Below are 15,365 nucleotides of genomic sequence, written 5' to 3' on the forward strand. Positions count from 1 at the left end.
GCAGTTGGGTCTCTGCTCTCATTCGCCACAACCGGTCCAACAGTTCAGGATGCCCACTATTTGTGCTTTAGCGAGACTACTTTGAAGCCAGCCCACTTTGTGGGAGGGAATATAAAGTGTGCAACTCAAAAGAAGGTGAAGAACTCGATTTCCGCAGAGGCTACAGCTATTTAAGGTATTTTTTTATTCTTATGATGTAACTATATAATTAAAGTGTGGTGAGCAACTTGATTATGTTGTTGTTTTTGATTTCTGTGTATTGCAGGAATCAGCCATGGCTGCAGAAGCACAGAACACTTGTTATGAGGGTGACGATGTCCACATTTTCCAGTTCTATCTGGAACACTCAGGAGAGCACAAGGCCATTATGCAGTGTGTTAACGATCTCCTAGCAAGAGAATTTAAAAGGTACAGCAGGAAATGAAATGCTTGAAGTAATAACCCATAGTCCAAGCTAAGAGTAGGGGACAGACTGCACTACAGTAATGACTGTACTCAAGGGTTGGAATGTGAAAACTTTGACATAAGTTGCATCTGTGTCCTCCACTTGTCAACAGCAGATGCTTTATACCATCTGAAGTCCCCCCACAGTATGGTCTCTGCTAGAAATGGACCGATCCGATATTACGTATCGGTATCGGTCCGATACTGACCCAAATTACTGGATCGGATATCGGTGAGAAATAAAAAATGTAATCCGATCCATTAAATATCAAAAAAGCACCTCACAAAACTTGCTACAGGGCGTAACTCGGCTCATAACCGTAGCACGTAGCAGGAGCGGCTGTGTGTATTTGTAGCCTTGCTGCCAGCATTTCAAGTTTTCCCAGAGAGAAGTAAAGGAAGTGTGTAAGTTCATCTCTGAATGTTTGTAAAGCATTCCCATGTTAAGCTTAACAACAGATATTAGGAGCGACTGCCTCTCTCTCTCTCTCTCTCTCTCTCCTGTTGCTACTTCAATCGTGAAACTGCTTAATGATCAGCTGATCGGCTTTTCTGTCGCGCGTCCGTCTCTCTTCTTAGTTTTTGGCCCACTTCTCACCAGAAAGAGGAAACCAGCGGCTGAACAACAGCAGCATGTTTAAGCTTGATAAGCTGTTGTTAGAATTTATTTAATATTACTTTGTACACCAGGATCTTTTTCTACGCAGCTGACGGCTGGTAACTGTGCAGGGGCGGATCTAGCAAAGTTTAGCCAGGGGGGCCGATAGGGCATGAACAGGGAAAAGGGGGCACAAAGACATACTTTTCTTTCTTATTCTCATTTAAAATGTCTAGCTTTTAATAAATAATTATCTGACTCTTACACCCAAAGTTTTAATCTGATGTAAAATCTATAGAAGTCCATTACTGTATATAGTAACTGTTAAGTCTAATATACCCTAGTAAGCTATACTACTTTTTCCTTTGGGAAGACACCACCTGTGCAGTCTGCAAGTCTGTTGAAGAAAGATGTTGAATCTATTTAATTATTCTTGAAAAATAATTTATTTTTGTGCATTTTCCCCCTGCATCAAATTAAATTTGATTACATCGATTAAGCATCATGAGGTGGAGGGTGGTTTGTTTGTTTTTTGCTGGGAGTTTGCAACCCTATTAGTTAGGTTGCTTAATATTTCTGCTAAGTACTCTTTAAAATACCAGAATAGGAAGGATGGAGCAGGTTTAAGTTTATTAGATTGATCAGTGTTGCTGAACTATGAAATATTTTGGGCGCAGTGTATTTTTTACATACAGGTATAACAGAATAGCTTTAGTGTTGTTATTTATTTAATCTTGAGTATAAGTGTCACGGCTGGCGGGGTGAGCCGTGTGGTGTGGAGGAAAAGGAGGACCCAAAATGCAGACAGCCGATATGGTGATATGAGTGAGGGTTTTATTTACAGTGCACAAATAACACAACTGAGGGCAGGACAGAACATAAACCTAAACTGGGTGAGCTAAACAACAACCCGGAGATCATACGAATGGGGTGAGTGGCAGAGAGACGCAGACGAGGAACAGGACACCATGAAACACAGACGAGCCGACAACGAACACAGACCGACACCCACTATATATACACACACACACACACACACACACACAGGGTAATCGGGTAATGGCAGACAGGCGGGGACACAGCTGGAACTAATGGACATAACGAGACACAACCCTACAAAGTAAAACAGGAAACACACAGACTGTTTTACATAACAACACGGGGACATGAACAGAGCACCGAGGGAGACGCAGGTAGGGAAAATAAACACAACCAAACCCCAACCACCAATACAAAACAGAATAAACTAGAAAATACTAATAACAAACTCAAAGCGCTGGGTCACCGACCCAGGACCGTGACAGTACCCCACCTCCAAGGGCTGGCTCCAGACAGCCCAAAACAAAAACAGACGACCAACCCAGGGTGGGTGGCGGGGGGCCCAGGACGGAGGGACCACAACCAAACAAAAAACAAGCTCCAGTGGGCCAAACAGATTGTCCAAAACACAACACAGACTGGAGTTCCCAAACAGGGTCCCAAAACATACTTCAGGAGGCCGGCCATGCACACGGCAGCGGCGACGACGGGGAAACAGTTCAGGCGGCCGACCGTGCGGACAGCAACGGCGGCGACGGGGAAACAGGTCAGGCGGCCGACCGTGCGGACGGCAACGGCGGCGACGGGGAAACAGGTCAGGCGGCCGACCGTGCGGACGGCAACGGCGGCGACGACACAAGTCCGGAGGCCGGCCGCGCGGAAGGTGGCGGCGACGACACAAGTCCGGAGGCCGGCCGCGCGGAAGGTAGCGGCGGCCTGTGGGAGGTCGTCCATATCGACGATGACGCCCAACAAGCGGCCTGGCAGATGACCGCCGATGTCGAGGCAGCAGTTTGGGACCTGAAGGTGGCGTGGCCCCTGCAGCACCAGGCGAGGCGGAAGCTGAGGCTGGACCAGGCGAGGCGGAAGCTGAGGCTGGACCAGGCGAGGCGGAAGCTGAGGCTGGACCAGGCGAGGCGGAAGCTGAGGCTGGACCAGGCGAGGCGGATGCAGAGGCTGGACCAGGCGAGGCGGATGCAGAGGCTGGACCAGGCGAGGCGGATGCAGAGGCTGGACCAGGCGAGGCGGATGCAGAGGCTGGACCAGGCGAGGCGGAAGCTGAGGCTGGACCAGGCGAGGCGGATGCAGAGGCTGGACCACGCGAGGCGGATGCAGAGGCTGGACCAGGCGAGGCGGATGCAGAGGCTGGACCAGGCGAGGCTGATGCAGAGGCTGGACCAGGCGAAGCTGATGCAGAGGCTGGACCAGGCGAAGCTGATGCAGAAGCTGGACCAGGCGACGATGAAGCCGGAGCTGGACCAGGCGACGATGAAGCCGGAGCTGGACCAGGCGACGATGAAGCCGGAGCTGGACCAGGCGACGATGAAGCCGGAGCTGGACCAGGCGACGATGAAGCCGGAGCTGGACCAGGCGACGAAGAAGCCGGAGCTGGACCAGGCGACGGCGAGGATGAAGACACGGAGGCCGCAGCTGGCGAGGATGAAGACACGGAGGCCGCAGCTGGCGAGGATGAAGACACGGAGGCCGCAGCTGGCGAGGATGAAGACACGGAGGCCGCAGCTGGCGAGGATGAAGACACGGCTGCTGCTGGCGGTGTGGATGAAGACACGGCTGCTGCCGGCGGTGTGGATGAAGCTGCTGTTGCTGCCGGCGGCGTGGATGGAGCGGCAGCCGGCGAGGATGATGAGGCTGCAGCTGGCGGCTGGACGGGCTCCTCGGGCCCTCCAGCTGATGAGGCAGGAAGCTGGCTGGGTTCTCCTGAACCTCCAGCTGACGAGTCTTGGGGCTGGACGGGCTCCTCGGGCCCTCCAGCTGACGAGTCTTGGGGCTGGACGGGCTCCTCGGGCCCTCCAGCTGACGAGTCTTGGGGCTGGACGGGCTCCTCGGGCCCTCCAGCGGACGAGTCTTGGGGCTGGACGGGCTCCTCGGGCCCTCCAGCGAGAACAGTCTCGGGACCAGCGGGCACAGGGGCCCCTGGCAGGCGCAGAACAGAACCAGCAGGCGCGGAGACCTCTGGCGGGCGCAGAACAGAACCAGCAGGCGCGGAGACCTCTGGCGGGCGCAGAACAGAACCAGCAGGCGCGGAGACCTCTGGCAGGAACGGATCAGAACCAGCAGGCGCACGGGCCTCTGGCAGGAACGGATCAGAACCAGCAGGCGCACGGGCCTCTGGCAGGAACGGATCAGAACCAGCAGGCTCACGGGCCTCTGGCAGGAACAAATCAGAACCAGCAGGCGCACGGGCCTCTGGCAGGAACAAATCAGAACCAGCAGGCACGGTGGCCTCTGGCAAACCCAAAGCTGACTGCAGCTGCACCGAGCATTGACTCAGCTCAGGCAGCGACAGCCGGGTGCAGTCCTCAGCTGGCTTCTTTACCTCCAGGGGTCCAGAGTCTGCTGGGGGCTGAAACCCAGCCTCTGGGGAGGCCCTGGAGTGCATCTCAGTCTCACAACTGGCCAGCTCTTGAGGAACGTTTGCAGGATTGTGTGGTTTGTCTCTCTGCAAAAAATACTTAGAAAAAGAGTCCAAAACGGGAGGCAGAGACGCAGCCTCCTGTACAGAGGGGGTCGGTGAAGATGGCATAGATGACTGGGCTAGTGGGGATACCGGGGGCCGAGCTGAATGCGGCTGTGCAGCTAAACGAGCTTGCGGCTGTGCAGCTAAACGAGCTTGCGGCTTTGCAGCAGGCTCAAAAAACACAGCCCCGGTATAAACCGTCACTAGTTCTGGTGAAACCAAAAGAGTGTCTTGTCCACTCACCACAGCCTGCAGTGCTATAGTCCTAATATCCAGCTGTGGGGTGACGCGCCGACGGCGCGATCGTCGCCTCCTCCCTGCGGACGACTCCGGCGGGCCGGGCAAAACCTCCGGCGGGCCGGGCAAAACCTCCGGCGGGCCGGGCAAAACCTCCGGCGGGAGAAGCTGACGTGGCTGTTCCGGGGCGGCCGTAGTCCGCTGCTGCTGGACAAAGTCTGTGGATTCCCGAGCTTGCACCACCTCCCGGGCTTTACGCAGGTTGCGAATTAAGTCCGAAAGTCCCTCGAACTGGCAGAGGTAGGAATTCCCTTCCAGAATTGCCTCGATGGCTTTTAACCCCACCACTTTCGCACTTGCGTTGGTGGTGTGGGTTACCCAGTCCATCAGGCGTTGGATGCGTGCGAGGTCGCTCTCCCCAGACAAAGCTGCTGGATCCATCTTGTGGTCGGCTCGTACTGTCACGGCTGGCGGGGTGAGCCGTGTGGTGTGGAGGAAAAGGAGGACCCAAAATGCAGACAGCCGATATGGTGATATGAGTGAGGGTTTTATTTACAGTGCACAAATAACACAACTGAGGGCAGGACAGAACATAAACCTAAACTGGGTGAGCTAAACAACAACCCGGAGATCATACGAACGGGGTGAGTGGCAGAGAGACGCAGACGAGGAACAGGACACCATGAAACACAGACGAGCCGACAACGAACACAGACCGACACCCACTATATATACACACACACACACACACACACACACACACAGGGTAATCGGGTAATGGCAGACAGGCGGGGACACAGCTGGAACTAATGGACATAACGAGACACAACCCTACAAAGTAAAACAGGAAACACACAGACTGTTTTACATAACAACACGGGGACATGAACAGAGCACCGAGGGAGACGCAGGTAGGGAAAATAAACACAACCAAACCCCAACCACCAATACAAAACAGAATAAACTAGAAAATACTAATAACAAACTCAAAGCGCTGGGTCACCGACCCAGGACCGTGACAATAAACTTATACAAAATGCAGCAAGATATTAAAAAAACGTTTTATTGATTAAAAAACACACTATATCGGATTCATATCGGTATTGGCAGATATCCAAATTTATGATATCGGTATCGGTATCGGACATAAAAAAGTGGTATCGTGCCATCTCTAGTCTCTGCTAGTTTATGGAAAGTCGTTTGAGCATTTATCCATTTAGTTAGCCAGGCTTAAATTGTTGCATTCTTTATGTTACGTGCTGTTTTAGGGAATAGGGTAATTTAGCCCACCAGGGTCTGTGCAGATAACTTCAAAATGTCTTTTTAAAGGCAGAAGAAATTGCCTACAATTTCATGCAAGCTGCAGTGCACGCACACAATCTGAATTTTCATTCAAAAACTCAATTTCTTTCAGATTGTCCCTACTATGTCAAAACAACCCATTTGGTGCTAAATTGGATCAGCCTGATGGATGATGCTATGCTGTGATTGGTTATTATATTTTTATCCGTATTTGTCACACAGCTATTTAAAACAGACGGGAAGACTAGAAGAAGGGTTTCTTGTCTCTTTCACTGCCGCACAGCCCTCTTATAAAAAGTTTCTTTTCACCACGATCTCCTGAATATCCACAATTTGTCTGTTGAAATAATGTTAACTTGTGCTCAGCAAGACTGGTCATTTTTTAATAAACCCCCTGAAAGAATTCAATGACCAACAGTACACTTGCAGTTTATCCTTTACACTTGTCTTTATTCACTTGATAAGTAAACAGTAGATGTTTACTTAACTAAATGTACCTCACCAACTTATTTATTAAATGAAAAATGCTTTGAGATATTCTGTAGTCTGCTAGTTTGCAATAGATTAAATTCCATATTGTAAGTAGAGGTGAAATGCTTAATAACAAAAAATGTATGGCTTTCAGCGTTTACATTTTCATATTTTTCTTTTTAGATTTTGTGATCATTTAGAGGTTTGGCCTGATCGTTTTGAAAAGCAGCTGTCATGATGCTCTTGCTTTGAGCTCTGTAATTAGTTTTTTTCACAAAAGAAAACATCCATGCTTTCAAACAGTCACTTCTTAGATGCTCTTTTTAGACCACCATTCAGGAGTGAAGCTGTTTTAAAAATTAAGCAAGCAGCTGAGCCGTGTACGACCCACTGAGCTGCCAACCCATCTATTCAATGATCCAGTCTAGCACCAGCCATAATAAATTAGACAGCTATAACACAGAGGCTCCATAGTGCAATTTTGTAAGATCGTAATTTTCCAGCATACATCTTGTGACATACATACACATACTGTACACTTTCTTTAACGGTTTATTAACGTTCTTATTTTTGATGCAGGATTGGAGAGGGTAAAAGCAGCCTGGGCGTTCTTGGTGTTGGAAGTGGTGGAGGTATGTGATCAAATATAACAATAAGTGTAATATTAATTGTAGTAGCATTACTGACCATTGTATATGTGAGCTGTGGTAGTTTTGGCTTATTTTGTCATATGGCAGCGTGAAGTGGGCAGAAAAACTGCCCAAAATGCAGACTCTCAAACAGGACTGAACTCCAAACTCTTTAAGCTTTATTACTGGAAATACAGAGGACATGAAACCAAACTGGGGAAAACTAGGAAACTAACAAACAGGCAGAGTATGAGGGAGATGCAGACATAAATGCACACAAGGGGAAGTGAGGGAACAGAACACAGGTGGGAACACAGCTGAATGTAATCTCACTAATGAGACAAGGAAGCAAAACTGAACATAACGCACACAGCACAGGAGGCTATCTAAGTAACACAGGAATTATGAGAAACACACACTGAGACACAGACTGACTAAATACAGGCAACAGGGGGGAGCGAGAGAACTTAACATGCATAACCAAACATGATGGACTACACAAGGAGGCACAAATAACTTACACAGGAGACGTTGGAGAAGACACAGAAGCAAGACCGAGAGACTGGACATGAGAGGGATCTAAATGATTAAACAAGGGCTAGGAACTAGAACTCAGAGGCACTCTAAACTGAATATCAGCATCTTAATATTCTGCAAAAACAAAATAACAAACTCAAAAACGGGTCAAAGACTCAAGACCATCACATATTTACTTGTTTTAAACCAGTGGTTCTCTGTGGCACTCCCCACAGATTAAAGTGGAGCAGCTGAACGAACAGGGTTTTTTGAAGAAAAGAGTTTTCTGATGTTGTCATGCTGACCTTTATTTCACTAAAATGTAATCCTGGATACTTTTTTTGTTTGGTGTCTGAAGTGGGGCATGCCAGAAAAAGTTTGAGAATCGCTGTTATAAAGCTCCAATTAAACTGATTACCATGCCCTTCAAAGGCGTGCAGCAAAGAGAACTCATAATAACAGGGTCTGTGGGGGCATTAATACATTAAAGTAAGTCACTGTCAAAGCTATTGCAGATTGCACTTGGCTCCACATATGATCAATATAGGTCATAGATCACTGCGGTTATTGCACAATGACATCAAACAACAAACTGTTAATGATTCTGTTAATCAGAATGATAAGAAGTAGGGATGGGTATTGATAAGATTTTCACGATTCCGATTCCATTTTCGATTCTGTTTAACGATTCGATTCTTTATCGATTCTCTTATCGATTCTTTTTAAAAAAGGAGAACACTAAGGTCGATTAGCTTAGAACTTTGTTTTATATCTTCTCTTTGAACAAGATAGAAATTTAGGAGTAACATGGCCTTACAAACCCAACAGTGAGATCTTCAGAGATCCACAGCCTACGTCTCTTCAATGGGGTGTCACAGGGGTCCCAGGAAAAAAAATTGTAAATGTAAAATAATAAAATAAATATTCTTCTGTAGCAATAACAAAGTGTAACATAAATTATTCAGTAGCAATTACACAAGAATATCCAGTAATGTCCCTGCCTACAATTAAACACATTCACTTACTGAAAATCATCTGCTGTGGCAAATGGGTGCAAGCCTTTGACCACAAACTTGTCACTGCTCGGTGACATTCGTCTATCCTGGCCTGAAAGGAGACGCTACCGGTAGACTGCGGCGAGAACTGTCAGCATCTGAGCCAGACAGACTCTGTCTGTCTCATCATGGTCATCTAAACGCACAGTAATGGCAGGTTTTGTAATAAGGCAGATCGCGCTAACATAATATGCACTGTTAGTTGATTATTTACCTGCCGCATTAACAGGAGAGGACGTGCAAACGTTACCGCTGCTGCTGGGTTGAGATTCACGAGTCCGGAGCAGAATTAAAAACACGACATTCATTTAAGGTCATCGCGTGTTTTGTGAGCAAATGCTTTTGCATATTCGTAGTGTTTCCTCGCTTAAATAAAATATCTACTTTGCAAGTATTGCAAGTTGCCCTGTTGTCATCCGTTCTCGTAAAGTAAAACCAAACTTTTGAGCATTTGAGCCGCTTAGGCGCCGTGTTTCCTTCCAGGTTAATGACGCTCCGCAACGTGGTGACGTCATTCGGGGCGACTGGAATCGATAAGGGAATCGTTTTTAAAAATGGCAAACAATTCCAAGGAATTGAAACACTGGGAACCGGTTATCAACAAGAACCGGTTTTCGATACCCATCCCTAATAAGAAGTATTACACACATCTGCGTTATATATATTTGACTTTTCTAAATACATTTCAGGGTTTTTTTTTATGTGTTCTATACAATATGTTTTGGAGCATTTTCATTTTAAAGCGTTATGTGGAGCCACAGGTGTTCAAAATCTTCTTACTTCCTGATTTTCTTTTTCCCAGGTGAGCTGGATGCTCAGATCCTCACACTGCTGCAGTCTGTATTCCCTGCTGTTCCTATTACTGCTGACATTGTGGAGGGCAGCTCTGAACTTTCAGACAACTTCAAAGGTATTAACTATTCACATTCACACCACATGTTGAAATATTTTTACTCTATTTTCAGATGGGTTTCCTCTTCAGGCTCTTCTTTACCTTTCTGAAAAGCCGATGTATTAGTGCCAGTAGTGAAAGTACTAACATTATCAGCTGACATTTAGAGCTTTCTCAAAATGCCAAAAGAAGTCAGTAGTTACTTTGTGTGTTGTTAAAATTCATCATGTACTCATTTGTGTTGCAGTACCTGAAAATTGTGTAAAACGTGCATACGTCGTCATCTGAAATCATTTGTATCACTTGTATTGTCTGTTGTTGTGCATAGGAACAAACCCCAAACTACTGATACGTCTGCTGATGTTACTTTCATGTGAATGCATCAGATGTTTTTTTTGGTTCTTTGTTTTGTGGTCTTCTCATGTACACCAACGAAGAAGACTACAATCGCATCTCCCAATATTTATTTTTACTTTTCTTTATATGTTCTTAAAGTAGTTCATTCTCTTAAGCGTTTTATCTCAGTGTAATCAGTGTTTTGATGTATCGCATATACATAAGCATAGATCTCAATGTTATTCATGGCTATTTGGTTTTGTTCATCTTAAAGCTTTGGTAGCAAAGACTGCCAGTCTTCAGAAGATCCCATTTGGCTGGAACATCATGAGCAGCGAGGACTATGTAAAGCAAGTGAAAACGAAGGGCGAGATGAAGAAATTTGATTTCATACACATGATTCAGGTATTAGGAGTTTTCCTTCTGCAGATTCGCGGTAAAAGAATAGCGGGAACACATTGCTGAATTCTAGAATTTGCTTTGTCACTCTATGGTGTCTTGTCTTCTCGCCTAAGGTGGGATTGTGGTGAGCTAAACTCTACTGCAAACTATAAAGTATAAGTATTGTAAAGTGTAATATCCTTGTCTGACTCTGTTAACAATGAGATATATTTGGGTCCTCACTAAATCCTGCACTGCTGCTTGAATTCAGTGGGGACCACAGCGGGAGTAGAGTGTATTCTGACAGATAAATGTGTAATTAGTGTGATAAATTGTCAAGCAACCTCTGACAAAATGTCCTGGCAGATTTATTGTAAATGATAACACTTAATTCATTCAAGCTTTAGAAAGTTCTCCCCATAATGTTCCCCCGTACAGATGATCTATTATGTGGAAAACCTCTGTGAAACTATCAGCTTTTACCACAGCCTTCTAAAAGCTAACGGCAGACTTATGATCATCATCGAAGCAGGTAAACCGAACTTGATTTTAATTATCCTTAATTAATTAGTCCGCAGTATAACAGTTTAAAGGTGTCACATTCAGATTGTGTGAATGTAAAGAAAGTATACTATAAATTTTTGAGACCATATTCAGCATTACTCAGAAGCAAACAGTTATATGTTTGTTTTATGCTCCTGTTTTTACCAGAGATGAGCCTTGTTTCAAACATATTTTTCTCTTTGCGCTGGAAGAATGGTGCCCTCTTGGGGTTATATTTTGTATATAAAATCCATGTCTGAGCATGTTTGTTTTGTATTTAATGCATTTGAAGGGGAAATTTAAAAACAGCTACTTTAGGTTTAAATTTAAGTTGAATTAAAGTTTATATTCCATTAATAATATTGAGTTTTATATTCATAATGAAGTTCTGTTAGCTTTGCACATAGCTGGCCTTCAAGGAGCTACTTTTTACTTTTATATTTTGAGTCCGGACTACTTTTGACTACTCTTGACTACTTTTGTTTGAAGTATTTTTTTTATTCAGAAATGTATGTGATTTTCAATATCATGCTATCCAGCCAACAGTGGATGGGACATCTTGTGGAAGACTTACAGCAAGGAGCTGTGTGTAGGTGTCATTAAAGAGGACCGTGCATCAGCAGAGGTCATTGCCTGTCTGGAGAGCCTGGGTCTGAAATACGATGAGCATTCAGCTCCCAACACCTTCGACATTACCGAGTGCTTCAATCCAGGCAGCTACCTTGGAGAATGCCTGCTGAGTGTCATGACAGGAAACAACAAATTCCACGAGTCCTTCACCCCAGAGATCAGAGCGGGCATGTTAGATCTTCTAAGGAGAAAGTGCAGCACAGAGAAGGATGGCAAAGTGTTGTTCAACGGCGATCTGAGCTGCATTGTTGTTCATGCTTAAATATATACTGTGGAGAAATGTCCATCTATTCTGCTGGATCTTTATTCTGTAAGTTTGTCAGAAAGAATGAATAAAATCAATATAGTTCAGTTTATCTCGAGTGAGTAAAAGTTGTGGCTGTACAAGAAGACACATACGTTTAGCTACTAAATCGTGGGCCTTTTTCTAATCTGTAAGGAAGTTTAGTATCGGTATGACCTTTCATGATAAAGTCTCTATAATCTATATCTTTACAGTTAGAACAGCGCTAATATGTGGAAAAGGTCACCTCTTGTGATAGAGCCACAGAAAATAATCACCCGGCTTTACAAAGTTTTCCAGTTATTGCTCTATATTTACAATTTTTTTTCAGCCACCAAGGTTGTTTTGTTCTCAGTTGAATCTTAAACCTAAAGAAATGTTGGATGCCAGTGTTGTTTCACATATGCAGCATCTGTAGCCTAATCAGGCAGCTAATCCGTAATATTTTTTCTTTAAATCAATGTTAATATGGCATTATGATTTGCAGCAGATTTAACTTTTTCATTTTTATCTTACAGTATAAAAAAATAACAAAGCACTTTATTTATTAGCAAAATGAAGACAGCTTTTGGTATAGTCTTAGTTGACACAAAGTATTTTCAAATGGGATTAAAAAAAACATTCCGAAAGATACTAAATACAAAAAAATAATATTGATTTTCTAACATTAATTATCACTGATAGATCATACATATTGAGTTATGCTGAGCTGGCAGGTCTTTGCTGAACTCTGATTAAGGATGTGATTAGCTGATCAATATTTATCATTGTGCACAATCTGATATCCATGAGGTGTCACATGATTAGCTAGTTCAAAGATGCCCAGTACCCATATTAAAAATGATATACTCCCAATTGTAATTTTAATCTAAATTTTAATTAAAGAAAGCTCTATTTTATATGAATTAATTGTATTTTATTGGTTGGGCATGTCTCTTGCAATCAAGAGTTAGCATTATGTCATTAGTTGTGCAGCTGTATTGAAAAGATCATTTATATCTTCCATATATATAATTTACCTGTAATTAAATAACCTACCCAAGTGCAAGGTAGCTTCGAAGTGTACATGGAGGTTTTCAGCGTATACAGGGCAATTTTTAATGGTATAATTATTTTTATTTCAATAAACTGCTGTTCACAATAAAGCCTGCAGATGGTGCTGCAACTCTCAAAATACAGGCGAACCTGCATTATGCTATGTTGCACTAACTCCACTTGGTGGCATGCTATCCCTACATTCAGTAAGGACATGACAGCAAACGGTGGAAACTTTTATTCGCCATATCAGTGTGCTTAATATTAAGCATTTAATTCCCGAGCTACCAGTGGTTATTTGACTGTTAAATTTTCAGCCCCCACTCGCCCAGTTATTTCATTTCTACACTGGCGTTATGCCGTCTGCTTTGGCCACATACGCACAAAATCCAGTGGAACGGCTGAGGTCTTGTCTCAAGCTATCTGGCAAATGTATTCTGGCTGTTCATTTACCTCATTAGCTTTAATAGATCAGTAATTGAAATTCATCAGAAATTCTTGTCAGTGCACTCCCCCCTGATGTCAATGGGCTTTCAGCACCTGCTCAGGCTCCATTACTGGGGGTCCTCGCTGGGCCCTCTCATACCACAGAGTGACAGAGCATTAGTCACAGAGATAATCAACCTCAATACACTGCTTGCCACTAATGTTCTTCAAGAACTATTTACTTCATGTGGCAGTTGGTGTCTTATCAGGGTAGAAGTTCTCCACTAGATAAATGTGATGAAATTTTTATAGATCACCTTGTTGCCCAGGTGATTGATTATACTCAGAAGTGCCGAACAGCTGGGTATTGTCATATTATTAGCTGCATATTGTTTTTATTTACTTCCTGCCACTTGCTTATTAGCTGATGCCATAATGACAAGCCACGTCTTTGAAGGGTGCGTGATGCAGATTTCTATTTGCTTATGAAACTCACGGGCTTTTTATTATGCAGACGATGCAGAGAAAGCTGTGGGTTCCATAACTACTTTCTTTCCATATTGGCTATGCAGCACGCTGGTCAGATGTCAGATGCTGCAGTAAAATTTTAACATGATTGAGGAAGCCTCCAGGTGAAAGTCTTTCTCAGAAAAGTGATCTCTCCGGTATGGCCATCTGGCGGGCAATCAGAGCTGAACTTCTAAGTTGTGTCTTCAATCTTTAGGGGCAATGAGGAAACAGGCCATGTGTTCAAAGTGTGACTACTGGTATGCCTTAAATTATGTGCTGTACCCACTAGTAGGGCTGTTTTTAAAATTATTTTTCTTGGCTCAGCAAACGTCTTTGGCACGTGTTGTTAGGCAGAGAATATGCTTCATTCACAGCTGCTTTAATTCTCTTGTTATTAATGAATTTAATATATCGCTGCTAAAAAGTATCACATGTAAAATTTAAAAGCTAAACCAGAGTAAAACAAAAAACGATTTTTTAAAAACAGCATTGTTTTTGCTCACTAGGAGATACCATCGTCACACCTACTGCGCCTAACGCGTATAAAGAAAGTACCTTGTTATTTTGTTGACCATAACATCATTTGTTTTCATGTGTAATAGGTGCTGGTAGTCCACATACAGAAGCAGTGTTAACCCACAAATATAGCAACTGCGGAGGTCAAGTAATGTGCATTGTTTTCCATATGCGTACCTTTATTCTGCTGTAAAATGGTTTTCCAACAGTCTGGCTGATACTAGTGTATCCTAGAATACTAAAGCTAATCCCAGCCACTAAATGCACATTTATGATACCAGCGCTTACATTTATTTGTAAAGGCAAATAAAAACGAAAGCAGCGATGACATTTTTGGTATTTCTCTAATCTGAATTCACACGGTTTGGCCAAATTGACTCTTCAGATGTCTATCTTCTTTAATAATATAGCCTCTACTCTGGTTTACTCTGTATGGAGAGCCACTGCTGGCCCAGAAGCATCTTCTATCAGCCATCATGTCAGTGTGTAGCCCTCTTTGAGAAAAGAGCAGGACATAAACCGGCCCTAAAATACATCACACACACTTTAATGGGCAGAGGCTGCGGCTGGGCCTTGAAATATAGCTCTGATACCGGTCCTGTAAATGGCCGTCCTCTGCAGCATATTTCATTCCAGAGAATTAGTCCTGTTTAGCAGCCGTTGTTATATAGCAGCTGTCCTCCATAGGTCTGAGTACAGCAGAATATGGCTATTTGATTGATGATTCCCGGGACTTTTCTTAGTTTGTAATTTTATCTAACATCAATTAGCAGTCAATAGAAAACAAGGTGGAAATTCCTGCTGAAAAATTTCTCTTTTCTTCAAGTCATTGCAAATTCTGCTGCGCAGAAGTGATCTTATAGAATCAAAGGCTTAAATCAATCCAAGGCGATTAACTACAAATCAGAAAGGGTGGAATGGGGTGACTCTACTCTAATCAAGTTTACCTTTGTCTGTCTCATTAATCTAGCGATTCAAGGCCTTATAGCCTGATGTACAGGACCGTTCCTGTGGGTGTGAATATGGAGAATTGCCACAGATAAG

The 15,365-nt window shown here is 44.0% G+C and overlaps 2 protein-coding genes across 2 annotated transcripts; one reads left to right on the top strand and one right to left on the bottom strand.

The window, feature by feature from the left end:
- Positions 1-17: 17 nt before the first annotated feature.
- On the top strand, positions 18-11,907 carry LOC148098317 (histamine N-methyltransferase-like). Its single transcript, XM_087830091.1, has 7 exons — positions 18-175; positions 266-408; positions 7,149-7,201; positions 9,572-9,679; positions 10,272-10,402; positions 10,817-10,910; positions 11,461-11,907. Exons 2-7 carry the CDS (start codon positions 275-277, stop codon positions 11,811-11,813), a joined length of 873 nt encoding a protein of 290 aa, XP_087686217.1. The 5' UTR covers positions 18-175; positions 266-274; the 3' UTR covers positions 11,814-11,907.
- LOC148098318 (uncharacterized) lies at positions 1,927-5,278 on the bottom strand. The gene is made up of 4 exons (XM_087830002.1): positions 4,287-5,278; positions 3,806-4,052; positions 2,594-3,541; positions 1,927-1,940 (listed from the first exon to the last, which is right to left on the bottom strand). The coding sequence occupies exons 1-4, from the start codon at positions 5,235-5,237 to the stop codon at positions 1,927-1,929; spliced, it is 2,160 nt and encodes a 719-aa protein (XP_087686128.1). The 5' UTR covers positions 5,238-5,278.
- Positions 11,908-15,365: the final 3,458 nt, after the last annotated feature.

This window comes from Neolamprologus brichardi, chromosome 16, assembly GCF_056152115.1.
Source record: "Neolamprologus brichardi isolate AB-2024 chromosome 16, ASM5615211v1, whole genome shotgun sequence".
In the NCBI taxonomy this organism is placed as follows: Eukaryota; Metazoa; Chordata; class Actinopteri; order Cichliformes; family Cichlidae; genus Neolamprologus; species Neolamprologus brichardi.

Bases quoted from the DNA above. Each gene is read 5' to 3' on its own strand.
- LOC148098317 (XM_087830091.1), top strand. From the start codon at position 275: ATGGCTGCAGAAGCACAGAACACTTGTTATGAGGGTGACGATGTCCAC. The intron at 409-7,148 runs GTACAGCAGGAA...TTTTTGATGCAG, and splicing joins CTAGCAAGAGAATTTAAAAG to GATTGGAGAGGGTAAAAGCA. The intron at 10,403-10,816 runs GTATTAGGAGTT...TCCCCCGTACAG, and splicing joins ATTTCATACACATGATTCAG to ATGATCTATTATGTGGAAAA.
- LOC148098318 (XM_087830002.1), bottom strand. From the start codon at position 5,237: ATGGATCCAGCAGCTTTGTCTGGGGAGAGCGACCTCGCACGCATCCAA. The intron at 4,053-4,286 runs GCCCGTGCGCCT...CGCCCGCCAGAG, and splicing joins CTGATTTGTTCCTGCCAGAG to GTCTCCGCGCCTGCTGGTTC. The intron at 3,542-3,805 runs GTTCAGGAGAAC...CATCCTCGCCAG, and splicing joins CCAAGACTCGTCAGCTGGAG to CTGCGGCCTCCGTGTCTTCA.